At 52.1% G+C, this 18095-nt stretch overlaps 1 protein-coding gene across 4 annotated transcripts; it reads right to left on the minus strand.

Moving 5' to 3' along the window:
- Positions 1 to 4633: 4633 nt before the first annotated feature.
- On the minus strand, positions 4634 to 14241 carry LOC149996658 (zinc finger protein 705A-like). 4 transcript variants are annotated; one of them, XM_090258743.1, is made up of 7 exons: positions 14159 to 14241; positions 11960 to 12027; positions 10218 to 10344; positions 9414 to 9509; positions 9260 to 9294; positions 7887 to 7972; positions 7384 to 7434 (listed from the first exon to the last, which is right to left on the minus strand). In XM_090258743.1, exons 2-5 carry the CDS (start codon positions 11969 to 11971, stop codon positions 9269 to 9271), a joined length of 261 nt encoding a protein of 86 aa, XP_090114869.1. In that variant the 5' UTR covers positions 11972 to 12027; positions 14159 to 14241; the 3' UTR covers positions 7384 to 7434; positions 7887 to 7972; positions 9260 to 9268. The 4 variants fall into 4 exon arrangements, with proteins under 4 accessions (XP_090114865.1, XP_090114867.1, XP_090114868.1 ...); XM_090258739.1 differs by lacking the exon at positions 11960 to 12027 and having other exon boundaries at positions 4634 to 7436; XM_090258741.1 differs by lacking the exon at positions 9260 to 9294 and having other exon boundaries at positions 4634 to 7436.
- Between the last annotated feature and the right edge of the window lie 3854 nt (positions 14242 to 18095).

Consider the following 18095-nt stretch of genomic DNA (forward strand, 5'->3'; position numbering starts at 1 on the left):
TGAGAAAACAGTTTTCATTGTGCCGAGAAAGAATGACTGGTTCTCCATTGGGTCAGCAATTGACCTTTCTTATGGCTTCGTTTTCCTTTCAGGATTCCCCAGTCACTTGGGGTCGCAGGTGACTGTGGGTGATGAGAGCGCATTTGGTCCCGAGAGGACAGCAGGGCCCGGCGAGCGGAGGGCTGAGGGTCCGGGGTGGGCCTCAGGGCCGGGAGACCCGCGCGCTCAGCCCAGGTGTGTCACGGGCACGGGGAGGACTAGGAGAAGGCGGCGCTTTCTGGCTGGGGCGGGATGGAAGGGCCTGGAAAAGAGCGGGCTTCACACGGAGGACATCGAGCTGCACAAGCCCGGGGCGGCCCACGGCGCCGGGGACGCGCCAACCCCGAGCTCACTGTGCGGGACACGCACAACTCGGAAGCGTCAGGTGAGGGGTGACACGGAGAGGACCGAGGGAGACCAGGCGGGAGATGGCACCGAGCGGACCCAGGGACACGGGTCCCCGGAGCGGGCAGGGCCCACCCCATGGGGACCCTCGGCCCCGCGGACGCCGGGCGAAGCAAGGGCGGGTCGCGGGAGGCGGGTCGAGCACGCGCAGGGTCCCCATCGGCGCACCCAGGGTCCTGTCCCCCAAAGAACTGCGCACCTGGGCCGCCACACCCTGTCCCTACCTGCGCGCCAGACGTCCCAGAGCCCCCTGGAGCGCGGACCGCCACGGCGTCCGCACGCGACCCTGGCAGCGCGTCCGGCTTTATTGCCGGAAGTCGTTGCGGGAAGCCCCGCCCCGCCCGCGCTGATTGGCCGGCGCGGCCCACATGACCGCGTCGTGCCCAAGTCCGGAGCCCCGGGGCCGCGCACGCCAGTCACTTTGTCTCCTGGCGTCTCCATTTTCTCGTGTGTAAAACCAGGATCTTGCGTCCATACATTCGCTTTCCTGGAACGGTGCTTGCGCCAGACCGTACGCGCCAAGGAGAGAGAAGGGGGGCGGGGGGTCCCGGAGGCGGCCAGGAGACGCTGCGGAGCTGCTCCGTAGACAGAGGGAGGGGCCCCGAGCTGGGAGTGCCCGCCCCTGAGGCTGGAGAAAAAAGAAGTGGGTTCTTCTCTGGGGGTGCCAGACGCCCCTCCTCTGCTCCTCCAATGCCTTAATTTCAAGACCCTGACTTCCAGAGCTGAGTTCGCGGCCACTTGCCAGAGCAGCCACGAGCCTCACACGGGGCGTGGGGACGGGCGCGTGGCCTCCAGGCAGCGGGGAGGTCCAGTAGGAAGGAGAAGGCTGGTCCCGGGACCCGGCCGGGCTGGGGCAAGGTCTGGGCCCCGCTCGCACCCGGGTTTCTCAGCGCACTGCCCCTCGCGGCTCCAGCCCTCTGCATCGGCAGCAACTGTCACAGCCAGAGCGCATCCCCAGCCCCCGCGCTGGCCAGGCCAGAACAGGGGACAAGCACCCCGTGCATAGGGTGCCTCTGCGTTCATCTTCTTAAGTATTTGTCCTGCCCCTTCCGCGGGGTCCCCTAGGGAAGAAAAACATATCCAATGGGAACCCAGCAAAAGCAGCTGTTTTTAAAAAGAAAAAGGTTCCCCCTAAAGGGCAGCATCAGCGGCTCCTCAGCTGCATCTTCCTCACTCCAGAGGCGACACAGAAAGGCAGACTTCCCTGCTCATCTTCCTGTTAATGTAGAGCAGGAAGAGGGGAAATCAAAGCGAAATGCAATGTGGGTGTTCCACCTTGAAAATAGGCCGATGAATTAAAATCCAGACTTACACAAAACACGGACTTGGGCGTAATCATCCACCTTGTGAAGGATTGTTCATTTTACCTGCACGATGTCTTCTAAACCCATTACTTCCTTCGGAGTCCCGAGCTCATGTACTATTTTCTCTTGAGTTACCACCACATTCTGGATGCCGGTTTATCGGAGCAAAGCAAGACATCAACATGATTGATCCCACCACCAAGAGTTCACCCTAAGTAGTGGGGGGGGGGGGTTATAGCAAACCCGAGGCTTGCTGGAGAGGGGCCTGCTCAGCAGGGGACAACAGGGACATTCAGCAGAACCGTAGCTGCATGAGTGCACTTAGGTCTGCAGGCATCAGAGCAGAATGTTAAGTTGTTAGGGGCGGGGGAGGAGAGGGGGGGAGTTAGTCATCCTGGGCACGAAGTTCAGTATCAAAACGAATAATTGCTGGAGTTGTCTACACAATGCTGTGCCTGCATCCCGGGCTGAATAGTGCACTGAACACTCAACTCCAGCCCTGGCTGGTGTGGCTCAGTGGATTGAACACTGGCCTACAAACAGAAAGGTTGCTGGTTTGATTCCCAGTTAAGGCACAGGCCTGGGTTGCAGACCAGTTCCCCAGCTGGGGGTGCATGAGAGGTGACCGATTGATGTATCTCTCACACATCAAGGTTTCTCTTCCTCTCTTTCTTCCTCACTTCCCCTTTCTCTAAAAAGAAATAAATAAAATCTTTAAAAAAATAAACTCAACTCCAGCATTGACAGTTACTGGTTGAGCCTGGTCTTTCACGTTTGAGACAAACTGCACTCTAGCTGGCAAAGCCGGCTGCTCGGAACATACTAAGTGGCCCAGTGGGTTTCCCTATTAGCTGTAAAAGTCCATTTTTACCTTCGCTGCTCTCATCTGCACAATTCTTCAGGCACGGACCGGCATTCTCCTCCCTACAGTGCGCTGCTCTCCTTTGTTCATAAGCAGCCCTGTCCCTCCTGGGTGCAGCCCTGAGGTGCTATGTCAGCCTGTCCAGCTAACTGGGGTGTCTGGTCCGCTGGGAGAGCTGCTCCCTTTAGGAGGATCATGCAGGTTGAAGTCTCTTGGTATGTTGCTCAAACACGCCTTGTATCCACTCTAAATCCCCCAAGATCCTCCCTGATTTCAAACAGACAGGTGTCAGACACTTTCTGCTCTTAAATACCAGCCTCGCGGAGTCTGTACAAGGTGCTCTCAACCCATGAAGCACAATTCCGAGTGTGCAGAGGTGATGGCCCTCCTCACCACCACTGTGCACCGCCACTTCATGTCCCGCCAATGGCACCCTCCTGCAGTCTGCAGGAACAGACACAGTGAAGTGGAAAACTAATACATGCTTGAAAGAGAAAAAGTTAGCTTGTTTCATGTTTTGTAGAAGAGAAATGCCATGAATGAAAAAATGAAAGCCCAGACTGTCACTGATGGAGATCCTGTAACTCTGGGATGGAGGGTATGCATGTGGCAGCAAGGAAGCACCAGACCTGCTGGGATGCTAGGGTCCAGTTCATACACATGATGCATGCACATGACATGTTACTGTCCTGACGTAATGATCTTGTTCTTAGATATCATATGTAATTTTGTATTAGTAACAGTTCTCATCGGCATCACCAGGCAGAGCTTTCAGACACGCTGATCAAGTGCAGGGGCTGCAGCTGCCCTGAGACTCCAGCCTGATGACGCGCTGAGAAGGTTGAAGCGGGTCAGGTACTTAATGTCCCTAATGATGGAACTTGGTGGCACATTGACAGCGGCATTCTGGAAAGGTTCCTAAAGTTTATCACACAGGCCACGATGTCTGCTGGATGAATTTTACCAGCATAAAAACATAGCTTCATTTATTGGCACAGGTCTAAGTTTAAACATATTAAGTCAGCACCATAATTAGGCCGTATGAAGTCACCACAAAAGCGTTGCTGAATCCAGTGGCAAATGTGACAACAGTCATGGGGGGATATTTAACCTCGTGATGCTCTCAGCAAATCGGCAAGTAAAATGACAGAGAAACTGTCACTAAGGTTGCACTTCAGCAACTGAAACGTTCTATGTCCTTGGCAGAAGGCCCAGGATCTCCTGTGTCCCCTGCCAATGGGGATATGCACTGTCCCCACGGGCTGCAGGCACAGGCTGGCCCCAGAGCCAGCTTCCACATCTAGATGCAGACATCACACACTAAACATGTACTTCCAGCGGCCATACAGGTGGAGAACCTCTAAGTCAGGAAACATCAAGGAACCAAAACTGTGTGCAGATCACGTGATGCTCACAAAGCCTCTGACCATATAACTGCTGACACACCCGGCTGTGCCCATGTGGGCTATGATAGATACAGGAGCATCTCACGCCTCAGACATACATGGTGAAGGAGCCACGCAGATGCTGGCTTCCAAATGGGCTGGCAGGTCCAACATTGCCATGTGGATCTGTATGTGGGTGTTTGCTACAATCGCATCAGCAAAAGATCTCATTAGGAAAGTGCAGATAATTAAACAGGGTCCCCACGAAAAAGCATTAAGGTTTTAATGTGACTCCCTATGGTTGGTTGTGGATACTTATTCCTAGATAGTCATTTTGCTAAAATTCTGATTTAAACATTTTATATATTAAAGAGATGTCATTTTTTATTTAAAATATTTCACTCAATATAACACTAATATTAGATTTAGAACATGGTTATGTATCCTGTATGTTTTAGTTAAAATTTAATATTTTATAACTCACACAAATACATGTTGGAACCAGTGTAAAAAAAATAAAATTTAACCAGCTTGTGTAATTTTATCCATGAAAGATGCTTGCATTTTCTCAGTAATAAGTATCTTAGTTAGACCTTATTAATAATTTGTCCTAGAATTATACACCCAACACTGCCAAGTACTTCAGAATTGTGCATTTTATCCTAAGTTTCCCATAACAACACTTTGGTAAAATTCCGAATGTTTTGCTGAATCATATGCTCAATAGTTCCAGAATTTCCTTCCGATCCACGATTTCTAACACAAAATTCACCTGGAGGTTCATCCACTCTCTCAGTGTGAGGTAAGCAGTGCTGACTGGGTAATGAGAAGTCACAGAAAACATTTCTTCCTTACGACCCCAGTTCAGTACAGAATGAATCCTCACCTGTTTTACAAGTGTTGCTCTATTGATACAAACAACATTTTACCTTTTTCCAAAGAATAACTTTTAGCACAGATTATCTGCTCATCTTCAAGAGGCTTTGCCCCCCGGCAGTGGACTTTTCCCACTGATTTCTGGTTTCAGCAGTTCACTGGCAGTACAGTTTCTAGCGCACACCATGAGTAAGTGCACGATTACAGACCGAGAACGTCTCTCCTGTGCAGCTGACTAATTTGTTCAAAGGATAAGTGATAAACCAAGTTATTTCTACACTGACCGCATACATAGGGTTTCCGTGGCATGTCTTTTCTCCATTTCCGCCTCAATCACTCATCGGTTAGATTAACAACTCGGTCTGTCATCTAGCTGAGAGATCCCAGATTCTGGTTCCTGCTCCGTCACTTCCCAGGGGAGACACAGCAAGGAGCTTGTAAAAACACTTGCCCAGAGACCATCTCCAGCCACCGAGGGTCAACCCATGCCAGCTGCCTTGCCCTTCGCCAGGCTGGCGTCAGCAACGTGCTCTCACCCCATGCACCCTACTGCTGAAGGGTCTTCACTCAGGAGTTTTGATTCAGGTCTCACTGCCGGTTAGAAAAGGGCCCTGGTTCCTGACCGGGATCAGCTCCCCGCTGAGACCTTGCTTGTATGGAACACAGGTCACACGGTGCGGTGGGGGCAGGAGGCAGGAAAACTCATGTTTGGCTCTGGCTCTCAGCTGGAATGCCACCCTCGGACAGGACCCGGGGGTCAGGTCAGCCTGAGGTCAAATAAGGGGCCGTTCTGAGTCTCACCTTGAGGCGCTCAATGGGGTACATCACACAGCAGCCGAGAATCCCTGCCACAGCGGCCACCACCGTGTACATGGTGACAATGGTTACAGCCAGTCCTTAGGGCTGGAGCCCAGATCCTACCACAGCAGGGGCCTGCAGGCCCCCACCAGCCCACTGCCGGCCCTCCCACCCACGCCCCACTGCAGCCACCCATTCAGCAGCACCGACTCCCCAGGGTACTGCCCCAGCCCAGCCGCCCGCACCGCAACCCCTGCCACACAGCCAGCGCCCTGCCCCTCTAACGCCATCCACGCAGCCCAGCCTCCGATCTCTCCATTTTAACAGAACTGTGTATAAAGATTCTCATACATTCTTTGCATTATAGTTTGATATCTACCAGGCCAGTGCATTGCCTAAAGTCTGTCAAGTAGATGCTATACTACAGATTCTCTCCATGTTGAGTTAACTTTGACTGAATGAAGTAAGGATGAATAACAGCTTTTCCTGTTTGCAAACACAGCTTCTTTTCCTTTCTGTGAGTCCTCAGGAGGGTTTAACGTTTGAAACTATGGGTGGTGAGTCTTCCACATTTATGACCCTTATAGTGTGTGTTCTCCCATGTTGTCTGAGATTGAAATATTTACTGAAGGCTTTTCCACACAGATAACATTTGTATGGTTTCTCTCCAGTGTGAATTCTCTTATGCAGTCCAAAGTTACAGCTTCTATTGAAGGCTTTCCCACATACATTGCATTCATAGGGCTTCTCACCAGTGTGAGTCCTCTCATGTCGTTTAAGGACAGAAGAGTGATTGAAGGCTTTACCACATAGGTAACATTCATACGGCTTCTCGCCAGTGTGAGTTCGCTCGTGTCGTTTAAGAACAGAAGAATCAGCAAAGGCTTTCCAACATGAATGACATTCATAGGGTTTCTCTCCAGTATGAGTTCTCTCATGTCGTCTAAGGACAGAAGAATCAGAGAAGGCTTTTCCACACTGATGACATTTGTAGGGTTTCTCTCCGGTGTGAGTTCTCTCATGTTTTCTAAGGTGGGAACAGTGAGTGAAGGCCTTCCCACATGAAGGACATTCATGTGGTTTCTCTCGATTGTGAGTTCTCTCATGTTGTCTAAGGTAAGAAGTTTTACTGAAGGCTTTCCCACACAGATGACACCCATAAGGTTTCTCGCCAAAGTGAGTTCTTTCATGTTTCCTACAGTCAGAATATTGAGTGAAGGCCTTCCCACACAGGTGACATCCATGTGGTTTCTTCCGAGTGTGAATTACTTCATGTCTTCTAAGGTTATAACTTTTATTGAAGGCTTTCCCACACAGATGACACCCATATGGCTTCTCTCCAAAGTGAGTTTTCTCATGTTTTCTAAGGTCAGAACAATGAGTGAAGGCCTTTCCACACAGATGACATCCATGTCGCTTCTCACCAGTGTGAATGATTTCATGTCGTCTACGGTTAGAGCTGTTACTGAAGGCTTTCCCACATATGTGGCATTCACATGTTTTCTCTCCATTGTGAGTATTACTATGTTGTCTAATGACAGAGTGTGAAATCAAAGCACTCCCACGGTGACATTCATACAATTTATTTCTAGTCACAATTTTTTTGTGCTGATTAAAGTAAGTGATGACTTTTCTAAATTCTTGCAGGATATAGGATTTCTTTCCCATGTGAGGTATCATACACTGAGTCAATATCAAGCTTTCTTTAAAATTGTCTCCCAAATTATTAAATTCAAAAGGATCATCTTGAGTGTGAAATCTCTGCCTCTTGAAAGGAAATAAGACAATGTTAAAGGTTTAGCCACATTTAACGACTGCTTCATTAATTTTTCTACATATAAATTGTATAGTAACCATACAGTGGTAGATTCCAGTTGAAATTGTCCCTATTATTTACAGAAACGTGGGGTATCACTCTCCCACATACATAAAAATTTTCTCTTTTCTCACATCCCAACAGCAGACATGTGATTAATTTGTAGACATTATGTTTCAAACATTGAGTACAGAAGCCATTTTATGCAATTGTTGATAAGATCTCAGGTTATAGTTTTGATTTTAAGTAAACTTTCTTTGCTAAAACTGAACTAACCAAAACTTTCTACTGTAAGAGACTTGATCAAAACTCTAAATATTCATATAATTGTGCCAAATTTACAACTTATTCAATTCCAAGACTGTTACATGGGAGAACAGGATCACACACATAAAGCTTACCATGGAACAGATTAGAGATGTGTCCTTGTAGAAATGTTGAGTGGATATTTCTTGTTTTATAAAATGATCTCTCCTTTCTGAAATGACTGGAAAGAAACAGACCTGCATTATTATGGGAATTAAAATGGTGAAGAGACCTAATGCCCATTTGAGTATGTTTCAAAGATTAACATATGAATGGTAAAGAATGTTAAATTAAGGAATACTTTCAGAAAAAATACGTTACACCAGCAGCAATTAACACTTTCTGAACAAGAATATGAGGAAAACATAATGAGGTTAGCCACTTGGTGAGGAAAAGACAGAAAGTCTATACTGAATAGGTACATGAAAAAAGACATTTGGTGAATTATTAAAAAAAAAAAAAAACTTTGTTTTTATGGAAAACCCACGGAGACGATAGACAGTTTCACAAAGAACGAAATAAAGACAGACCCAAACAACAGACTGTAAAACGACAGTAAGGAGGTTATACTCTTCACCACCATCCTCATCATCAGCACCATGTGCTCCAACCTCCTCACAGCCCTTCTGAAAGACAGCCATGTCTGCACAGCTGCAGAAAGCTCTCCTTCCTACACACCCGCTCCCATACGCCCGTGGACAAAGGCTCGCTGGGCAAACAGCAGTCAAACTTGCGTCTGGAAAGCCCAGGCCCCAGCAACAGCAGTGGCATTGCTCCGCAGGCACAGCTCGCTGTGCTTTGGCCACCAGCCCCCACAGTGGGAGGCCGGTCATCATCGCCAACTGTGCGGCCAGTGGGGCCCCAGTCTACAAAGTGGATGTGCACTTGGACTTGACGGTGCCAAGGGCAGCACTGAAGTCTTTGGAAACTACGTCACCAATGGAGAACAGGCGGCAAGCCAGGCATTTAGTGTGGCTCGGCAAGGGACACATTCCACCACCTGGTGGGTGGCTCAAAGCCCACATCGGTGATCTCTGCTACCAAAAGCTGTACATGGTAGGCTTGCTCAGCAGAGAGGACAGGGGAATAGGTGGCCATAGGGAAGAAATTCTGGGATACGGCACCAGAGCGGTCTGGACTTCTGTAAGATCAACATTCAGGGCTCCATCAAACCCGAGGGAAGCAGTGATGAAGGACACAATCTGAATATCATGTTTAAGGTTATTGTTGGCTATCTGCCCAATATCGAGGTTTCTACAACAGATATCACAGATGGCCTTGCTGTCAACCATGAAAGCACAGAGTGCTCCAGGGTGGTGTGGGCGGTGAGGGTGCAGTTACACGGCTCAATGACAACTGTGGAAATCTGGGGGAAGGGCGGTGAGGGTAAACAGAGAACTCCAATGAGTACCTGAATATAACCCTCCCTAAAACCAAGATAACAAGACTCTTGAATAGAAGTGAATACCTGCAAGGTTCAACCAGATCTGAAGAATCTGTCTCCTATAATTTAGAAAACATGAGCAAACTGAAAAATCTTCATGGAATCATTCCTAGAGCCCCCTGCCTCCCTGAGCAGTCCCCTTCCCTTCTCCGCCTGAAGCACAGCTGTGGGCACTCACCTGCACCCTGGCCTTGCAGAGCGCCACTCCCCTCTCCTGAAAGTTGCTCTCCCTCCGTCAGATGGGAAATCACATCCGACTGGTAGAGCCAATTGCCTGTTTGTAGGGAAACGACATGTGGACTTTAGTTGCATGGTAATAAGTCCTTGATCATCAATACTGGGTCAACTGATGAGAAATGGTAAGTTCGCCTTTGAAGGTCAGCCCAGGGAAGACTGTGCTGAAAACAGCATGGACAGCTCTTTCACCAGCAAAATGACGGCTCTTGGACTTGTTCCCAGAAATACTAAGGACCTATCATTGCTGATGCCCATGCCCAAGTTCAGAGAGACTGCAGAGCCATCAATATTTTCATTAAGTGAAGAAGCACAAGTTTTCACACTGTTTTACTACTATAGCCAAAAATATCCCATAAATACAACCCCTACCAGGAAAAAAAAGCTACGTTCTATGTGGAAAACAAAAGTCTTATTATTTTTTTTACTGTGTACTAATCTAGTCACAGTCCCTGCAGCAAAATAATTTTTTTTTAATTATTAAATGTATTTATCCATTCCAAAATAGTGAGTTTCCACGATCGTTTGAGTGTTGGAAATTGAGTAGCGAGGAAGACACAACATGGTTTTGGGACAATTACACTGTAGTGGGATTACAAACTGAATATAACTAAAAAGTATAGGAAATTGCTGTAAGGCATGAAATAATCAGGACAAAGTTTGGAATTAGAAATGGGAATGCCTGCTGCCATACTGGTGACTGAATTAGTGAACAGATCTATCCAACCACACATAGTAAGAGACTCACCAATCGCGACCAGATGACTGATGCTCTCCAGCATCACATCTGTGAACAGTTTTCTCTGGGATGTGTCCAGCAGGGCCCACTCCTCCTGGGTGAAGTCCACGGCTACATCCTCGAAGGACACAGCTTCCTGAAAGAGCGGGGATGTGGCTTCAGAAAGGGCACTGCCTGCCCGCCTCTGGTGAGGACGGCACAGGTAGGGAACAGTCCTGAGGTGGTGGAGCAGGGCACCGAAAGGTCAGAGAGTTCTCGGTGCAGTCACGTCACTCTCATTGCTGACCCGGACACCTGACTTTCAGATGCGCCCACAGAGACAATGCACTAAAGATATAAAACTTCATTATAAAGAAATGTCACAGGAGGTTGGGTGTCATATAACCCGGATCCCATTAAGCTTGTAATTATGAGTCCAGATCAGGATTACAAAATTAGCACCAGATACTTATAATTAAAACACTCTTCTCCACCAATTTTAAGAAAACCTACAAAGTCATCACAAGGAACGCAGTGTCCAGCACCTGCCAGTTTTGAACCACGACTAAGGCTTGATCCGTCTCCTTCGTCAGGCTCGTGTCCTCAACAAAAAACCTGTTTAAGGGCTGTTATGAACTTGTAAAGACCCAGTGAGCACATGTAAAGTGATAACACTCCAGCAAAAAACACTGAATACAATGTAGTCAGAAAGGATGGAACATATTGAAGCAACGTCCGGAATTCTGCAGAACTGAACACAATTCAGAGAGGAGTCGGGACCAGCATGCGAAGCCTGTCACCTCCATACAAGTGAGATGTTCGTTATAAACTATAAACGTAAGTGGTTCCGCAGCACAAGCCAGAGACTGGAGACCGTGTGCTGAAGGACAGCAGTACCCTGACCCTTCCCGTGGTCTGAGCCCTCCCTTGGCAACTGTTCCAGACCCCCAAGCATCGTTTTCATGGCCCCTTTGTTTCTTCTCCCCGCCTATCCGTTCAAGCGTACCTGGAGCCGCTGGGTTACTCTGGCCTCTTCTGTTCAGGAAAAGTTTCCACCGGGCCTGAAGTTTTCCCCTACCTCCTACACTCTTCCCGAGTCTCAACCAAAGGAAGGTGACAATGCTCCCTGTGCACTGCTTCCACGTAATCAGATTTGGAGAAAGGGGAAATCACACAGAGAAAATTCACGCTTTGGGACATGGGTAATGAGAATTTTAGTTTTCCTTTCTAGATTTCGAAAAGCACCAAAACAGGCTATCAAAACTTTAAGAGGCTCGACATTCGCAAAAATAAACGATGACTGCTCATTGTTCTCTGGAATAATCGTTATGGGTTTCAGCTCAACACCAATCTGCACTCCCCCCGGCACCTGTGACGCTGGCGTGACAGAGCTCAGTTGTGGCAACACCTGCCTCCCTTTCCGGCTATGATATTTAGCTTCTTCCTTAACCCTAAGGCCATTATAGTTAATACGGTTAATGTGTAACTTTTTTTTTGATAACAAGGCTATGGATTAGATGAGAAAAAGGAAACCTTTCTCATCTCTTCTGCAAGGACACAGCATTAAGGAGACTGGAGTATGTTGGTGTAACATCAGGAAAGAGATTGCCATTTAATGAGTCCTAGACCCGACATGACCCCTCCAGAGCTCTGGAGAAACTCAGCTGAAGCACAGAAAGCTCAACTGAAGCTTGAAAAACATCCTGTGCGCACACAGAACATCAGTGCCTGTAGGAGAAACACACCGACAGACGGGCAGCAGGAAATCTCACCCGTGACTCCATCGTCACCAGCTCAGCCGCCAACGGTCTTCCGCGTTTTCGCTACACAGGAGGCCAAGCTGGGGAAGGAGAAGGAAGCCATGAGACCCCGGTTATCCACCATCTCTGACCCCACGGTCACGAAGCCCCAGTGGCGCACCTGGAAGTAGCCCCCAGCCCAACCAGCAGAAACAGGCAGTGCTTGCTGAGACACGGTGGGAGAGTTCCAGTCTCCCAGGGTTAGGAGGTGGGTGACGAGGGGTGTGCCAACGACAATACGTACACCTACCTCCACCTTAGAGAAGATGTGCAAACCTGCAGCACTACCACCTAGTTCTCCCACAGCGCCCGGAACTGCTCAATTCCCTCTTGATCCCTGACTGGAGCCACACGTGTCGTGTCTCTTCCTCCAGAGACCACGGGGACATCGCTCAGGTTAATTATTCTTAGTTTGCACACAAGCCACATCTCTCCAACTCCATCCAGCTGCCAGGGGCCTCAATCCAGTCCTAACATCTCCTGCCGCTGGCCCCCACCTGACATGACCAGACGTCAGAAAACTGTGTTAATGTGACAAAAGCACATTCGTACAAGCACATACACTGCATGTTAGCACACATGAGTGAGTGACATAGGTAAAATGTGAATGTGCCTCCAGCTGCCATCTAAGCTCAAATTGTTTAAGGGTCACACAGCACACATGGACGTTTTGTGGAATAGGACTTCAAACATTAAGATTCAGAGGCTCCACTCTGCTTTTGCAACGTATTCTCCTTCTCGCTCTTTCACCACAAATCATTCTCCATACACACATTCTATACCACAGGGGAACCGTGGCATCGCCCCAATTCCCAAACATCCACCCCCAACCTCCTCATCCCGACTGCTCAGCTATGCATTTCATTAACCGGGCACACACCTCAATAGGTGTTTTCCAAGAGAAACATTACTTCCTATATCCTACTGAGTATTAACGGTGTCTGCTGAAGAAGATCCCCTACAGAAGGTGTCCCCGAATGTCTGCCTGTTTTGTGACTGTACCTGACAGCCCAGGAATCAGACCTCACAGTGGCTTTGAAGTATCATATCTTGGTAATTAACCTGCTTTCCTTCCACGGTCCCCAAATATGTGTATGCACATGCCTTCAAATTTACACACTGTCACACGCTCCTCACTTTTCAAAGATGACTTAGTTCCTACCAAGTAGATATATTATGTAAGTAGACAGATTTCCTAGGTTTAACATCATAGAATGTACAACTGTCCCTGCAGATACACCTACAAATATATGTTTGTGTATGCTTATATATATAGACTCATATACATACATGAACATATATGAAGTTCTAGGTGAAGGAGAGGGAACCCCTCGAGTTGGTGGATGAGAACTTCTTTGCGGTTCTGTATGTGGGGAGGGGGCGGTCATCTTTCAAGAATGTAATACAATAGGACGAGCACCGTCTCTTGATCCAGCGATCATACCCCAACTCACGCAAAGGGCAGGAACCCTAGATCTGCACAGACGTCAAGTCTTTACAACTCCATTCCCTGCTCCGTGTCCAGAACGTGCCACCCGGGTGCTTGCATCGCCATAGCGCCCAATCCCCTACTGGTCACTTCTCAGTGTCACTGTGCTCACCTCCCACCCTCAATGTCACCCTTTATAAACCCTCGATCACCCTCGCACCCCACCATGTTTTTCCCGCTTGCTCCCCTTTTTCTCCCCATCCTCCCCACCGCAGGTCGACACGCACAGGGACGGAATCAAGCTGCCCTCTGCCTTCCCCGGTGGACACCGCATCTGTGAACAGAACCTGGCACGCACAGCCAGGGGGACGGGTTGGGGACAGAAGGACAGCGGTGTCCCAAGAGGGCGACGCCACTCCCCTGGCCCGGGACGGACAGCGGGACAGCGTGGAGTCCTGGGTCTGCCCTGCGGGGCAAGGGGTCACGTCCGCAGTGGGGTCTGGACACCGCGCGGTGTGGGGGTGGCCGCTGAGGGACCGGGACGGGACCCGAAAAGGACTCGATGCGGCGCCCGAGCGCTCGGCCTCCGTGCCTCTCGGGGCAGCGGGGCCTCTCCGCGGGCGGGACGGGCGCGTGCGGGGCCTGGGACACCCGTAAGGAGCCCCGGACTCGGCTGTGGAGGACGCTTGGGGGCGGAGGCCGCAGACGCCGCATTTAAAGGACAGAGGACGGAGTTCACTCACCGAACGCGACCATCACTCGGCGACATCCCCTTCCGAGCCCACAGGAAGTGACGCAGTGGGCGGGGCCTCGGCCTGAGAAGGCGGGGCGGAGACGGTGCGGCGGGCGGGGGGCGGGGCTTCCGGGGGCGGGTCCGGGCGCGGCAGCTGTGAGTTGCTGAGGAGGCGCCGTGGGGCGTGTCCGAGGGCGGGGCCTGAGCCTCCTGCCCCGCCCCCGGTCCGTTCGCCGGGCGGGGGGGGGGGCCCTCCTTGCACCCAGCGCACCTGCAGTCCGCACGGCTGCGTCGGTTGGAGCTGCTTTGCCCCGTAGCAACCGAGCTCCTTCCTCCCGACTTCAGTTTAAATGTTTACGACATTTCGAGGCAAGAGCTCGGAGTTGTGAAAGCATTTAGTCCACCGACAAGTTGAAACGGTTTAAGTCAAAAACCTGTTTTCCGCGCAGGAGACAGGCGTCCTGCGAGTGCGGGGGCGCGACGCAGCTTCGTGGCGGGACGCGCTGTGTCCCGGCGGCGGCGAGTCGGAGCGCCTGCGGCTCCTGCACCTGGAAGGACCTAGAAGGGGCCGACGACCTCAGCAAGGCCCGAGTGGTCTGTGCTGAAGCCTGAAGCGCCCGTGAAAGTGTCGCGAGCGTTCCCCTCGCGACGTAATCCTTGCAGGAAGTCAGCCTTGAGTCCCCGGGCGGGTCCTGTGGTCCCGGCCATAAGAACCGAAAGCACGGAGATCCTGTCCTACAGGTGACACCGGCGGGGAGAAATAACAGGGAGCCGATCTAGGTGACTGTGCCACTCACTCGGACTTTAGTAATGCAGGTTCATCCGGCTTTTATTAACGCAAATGTATTCCATCGCCATTCGAACGTAATAACAATACTAATCACGTAGAAACAATCAGTAGTGACATCACACGGGAGAATCGGGGGACGACGAACCCGAGCCCCGGAGTCTCAGTCTGAAGGTCTGGAAGGCAGCCTGGTGGGCGAGGGAATGCAGTATGGCAGAGCCTCGGGTGGGTGATGCCACGAGAGGCCAGCGTCACGTAGAGCAGCGTGTGGGTGCGGAGCTCGCTGTCTCAGCAGTGGTCTGCAGCCTGCCTCCGTCAAACCTTGCATCCTCCTTGCTCTCGAGTGTCTCGGCACCCCTGCCGGCAAAGGGGGGATTTCCCCAGAGACTGTCTATGGGTGGTCCCGCTCTGCAGACATGTCTGTTGTGACCCCCTGTGCAGATACCTGAATTATTGCCCCCTTGCCAGACATGTCATGGGTGATTTAGGTCGTTTCCCTCCCGAACCACAGTGTCTCAGCTGACTGGCCGCCGTTGCGGTTAACGTAAGTGACTCCGCTTTGTGTTATATACCTAATACTATCTCGAGTGGGCCGATGCCGCTTTATTGTTCCCACTCCGCACAGAAGGCACGACGACGCCACGGAACGTGACTCGCGTCTGTATCCTGTTCCCCAGGGAGCCAGGCGCAGCCGGTTTACATTGACCGTTTTCTGCTTCGCAGCTGCGGAGACGGCTTGTGAACCGAAGACCTGGGATGATTCCACAAGCAGGGATGGGGCCCGCAAGTGGATGAGGTCATTCATTCCTAAATATACTGTCACGGCATCTTTTTCTTTATTCACAGGGCTCCTGGAAGAGGCAGAATAAAAATTTTCGATGACACATTCAATAAAGCACAGTAAGACTTTATTCGTGGGTGGGGCTGTCTCCGTCACTGGCGCAGGGCCCACTGCACGGGGGAGAGAGACGGGCTGCACTTCAAATGCAGCGCGGGGATGCGGCCGTGTCCGCCCCAGAGCTGCGCGGGTGGGGGTCATTGGGCAGAGAAGAGGACACATCAGGGGTCAAAGGGGTTTGGCTAAAGCTGACCCTTGTACTGAGGCATAACCACAAGGAGAAGTGAACATGGGGACCCTTCCGAAAGCCCATGGTGGTGACTAGCTGGTTGGAAGGCTGGGGAAGGCAGGCTAGGCCCCCAGTGGGCGTGGGCCATCAGCCGAGCCCTGCAGGCGCAAGCGGCACGGCTGCTCTGGGCCCCGTGAGCCCCAGCGAGCCCCGTGGAGATGATGGGGGAGCGGGGATCCCCTCCGCCCCCGGGTGGGCGCGTCACCCTGGAGACCACTGAAGCCATCGGGGGGGAGGTGAGGCCAGCATGTGGTTGTGCCCGGAGACACTGAAGCTGGAGGCTGCCAGAGGACGACGGCCCCGCAGCTCCCCGGCTGCCAACCACGGCGGGAGGCCCGAGCACCGGCAGAGGTTGGTCGCCGCTCCCGTGACCCACAGGCCGCTTTCGTTCAACCAATATTTGGGGGCAGCAAGTCTGGGGACCGCTGTCCGGCGCCGGCGCCGCGCCTCCACCCGCCACCCCGCGGCTGCGTCCTCCCCGGCGGAGCCGCGCAGCAGGGACGCCGCGGGCCCTCCCGAGCCTGCAGCCGCTGGGCCGCGGGACTCACGCGGCGCCGCACGCCCCCTCCCCCTCGGGCGCGTCGCCGGAGCTGCTGCGCAAGCGCGCAAGGACCGCGGCGCGGGCTGCCCGGCCGGAGGCCTGAAGGACCCCGCGGGGCGCGGCTGGCTAGCGCGGTGCCGGCGGGAGGGCCGGGGGCTCCCAGAGGCTGGATTCGGGGTGGGCGGGGGCCGCACCGAGCCAGGGACGTCCCACCCCGCGGCGCCACGCACCCTTGGGGGCCAGCGGGCCTCAGACTTGGGGGCTGCACCCCGAGTGAGGGCGTGGGACACCAGCTGAGGGAACAGGAGAGGCTGTTACCGAACGGCAGTTGCGGCCCCGCCGCCAGCCTTGAGGCAAAATGCCTGAGGCAAAGGTTTGTTGATAAAGGAGCCTCTATTCAAAAGCTTCAAAGTGTTGGAATAACAGCTTTCCGCCTGAATCAGTCCCTCAGGTCCGTCCGTCGGGGCCAAAGCGCAGCCCCGGAGTTCCGGCTGTAACCCCGGAGCCTCGAAACCAAGGCCGGTGTCCTTAACACCCGAGTGCCCCTCGTGTTTCCCCGTCCGTGTTAACTCTCCCGCTTCCACGGCGTCGGCGCACAAACGGAGACGGCGTAAGAGAGAAGGGCTGCGCGACGTGGGACGAGCGGCAGGCTTCTGCCTCGGAGCCTGCTCCCTTCAGCGCGCGGAGAACCCTGCCGACGCCGGGCGCTGCCGCGGGGCACGTCACCTAAAACACCGCCCCCCGGGAAACGCTGGCGCCTGCAGCAGCACCGTGCGGGCACCCACGGGGCAGGAAGCCACGGAGCCAGCGGGCCCCCAGAGCCCCACGGCGGTCCCTTAGTTTAAAATCTTCTCGCCCGAAATTCCATGCGCTCCCGAGCGGCCCAGGCTGTTTACCCTTACCATGGCAACCCCCCAGGCCCTCCCTGCTCCCAGAGAGCTAATCAGATCTCCCTGTATCACGGCAATTTCTAAAGTTTGCAGTTCTCAGATGGGGTGAGTTTGAGCTAATCTCTACCTGTCGACGTTTGTTATTAACCAAGAATCAAGACAGCCATGACCCAGCCAGAATTAGCAGGGGGCCTAGCGCTCCCTCCGCACGGTCCCCAGCGCACGTCCGGCCCAGATGCGTTCCTGTGCAGCAGAGCAGGTGAGCGCCAAGCCCGCCAGTCCTCCCAGCGCTCAGGGCTGCCGCCGAGAGCAAAGCAGAGCCGCCCTCCCGGAGTTCACCGGCCAGCGTGGCAGACAGGTGCAAAGCAAGTCTTGCACTAATAACGTTCCAGAGGGCGGAAAATAGAATTTAAAGAGCTAATAACGAGATTCCTACCCAGAAAACATGCAAACTCTATGACCCCAAGCAGAAAAGGGACAGCGCATTTACACAAATCAAAATAAATTTGTTGAACTCCAAAAGAAATGAGACGATAAAAACAGCAAAAGAAGAAAATAATTATTAAATGAGCCAAACTATATGCACAGCTGTCTCACTGGTA

Source organism: Furipterus horrens, unplaced genomic scaffold, assembly GCF_987537825.1.
Source record: "Furipterus horrens unplaced genomic scaffold, mFurHor1.1.pri manual_scaffold_12, whole genome shotgun sequence".
Classification (NCBI taxonomy): domain Eukaryota; kingdom Metazoa; phylum Chordata; class Mammalia; order Chiroptera; family Furipteridae; genus Furipterus; species Furipterus horrens.

Coding starts and splice junctions, on each gene's coding strand:
- LOC149996658 (XM_090258739.1), bottom strand. Junction 9,295..9,413: donor TCTGCAAGGCCAGGGTGCAG/GTGAGTGCCCAC, acceptor TCTAAATTATAG/GAGACAGATTCTTCAGATCT. Junction 7,973..9,259: donor GATCTGGTTGAACCTTGCAG/GTATTCACTTCT, acceptor GTTTCTTTCCAG/TCATTTCAGAAAGGAGAGAT.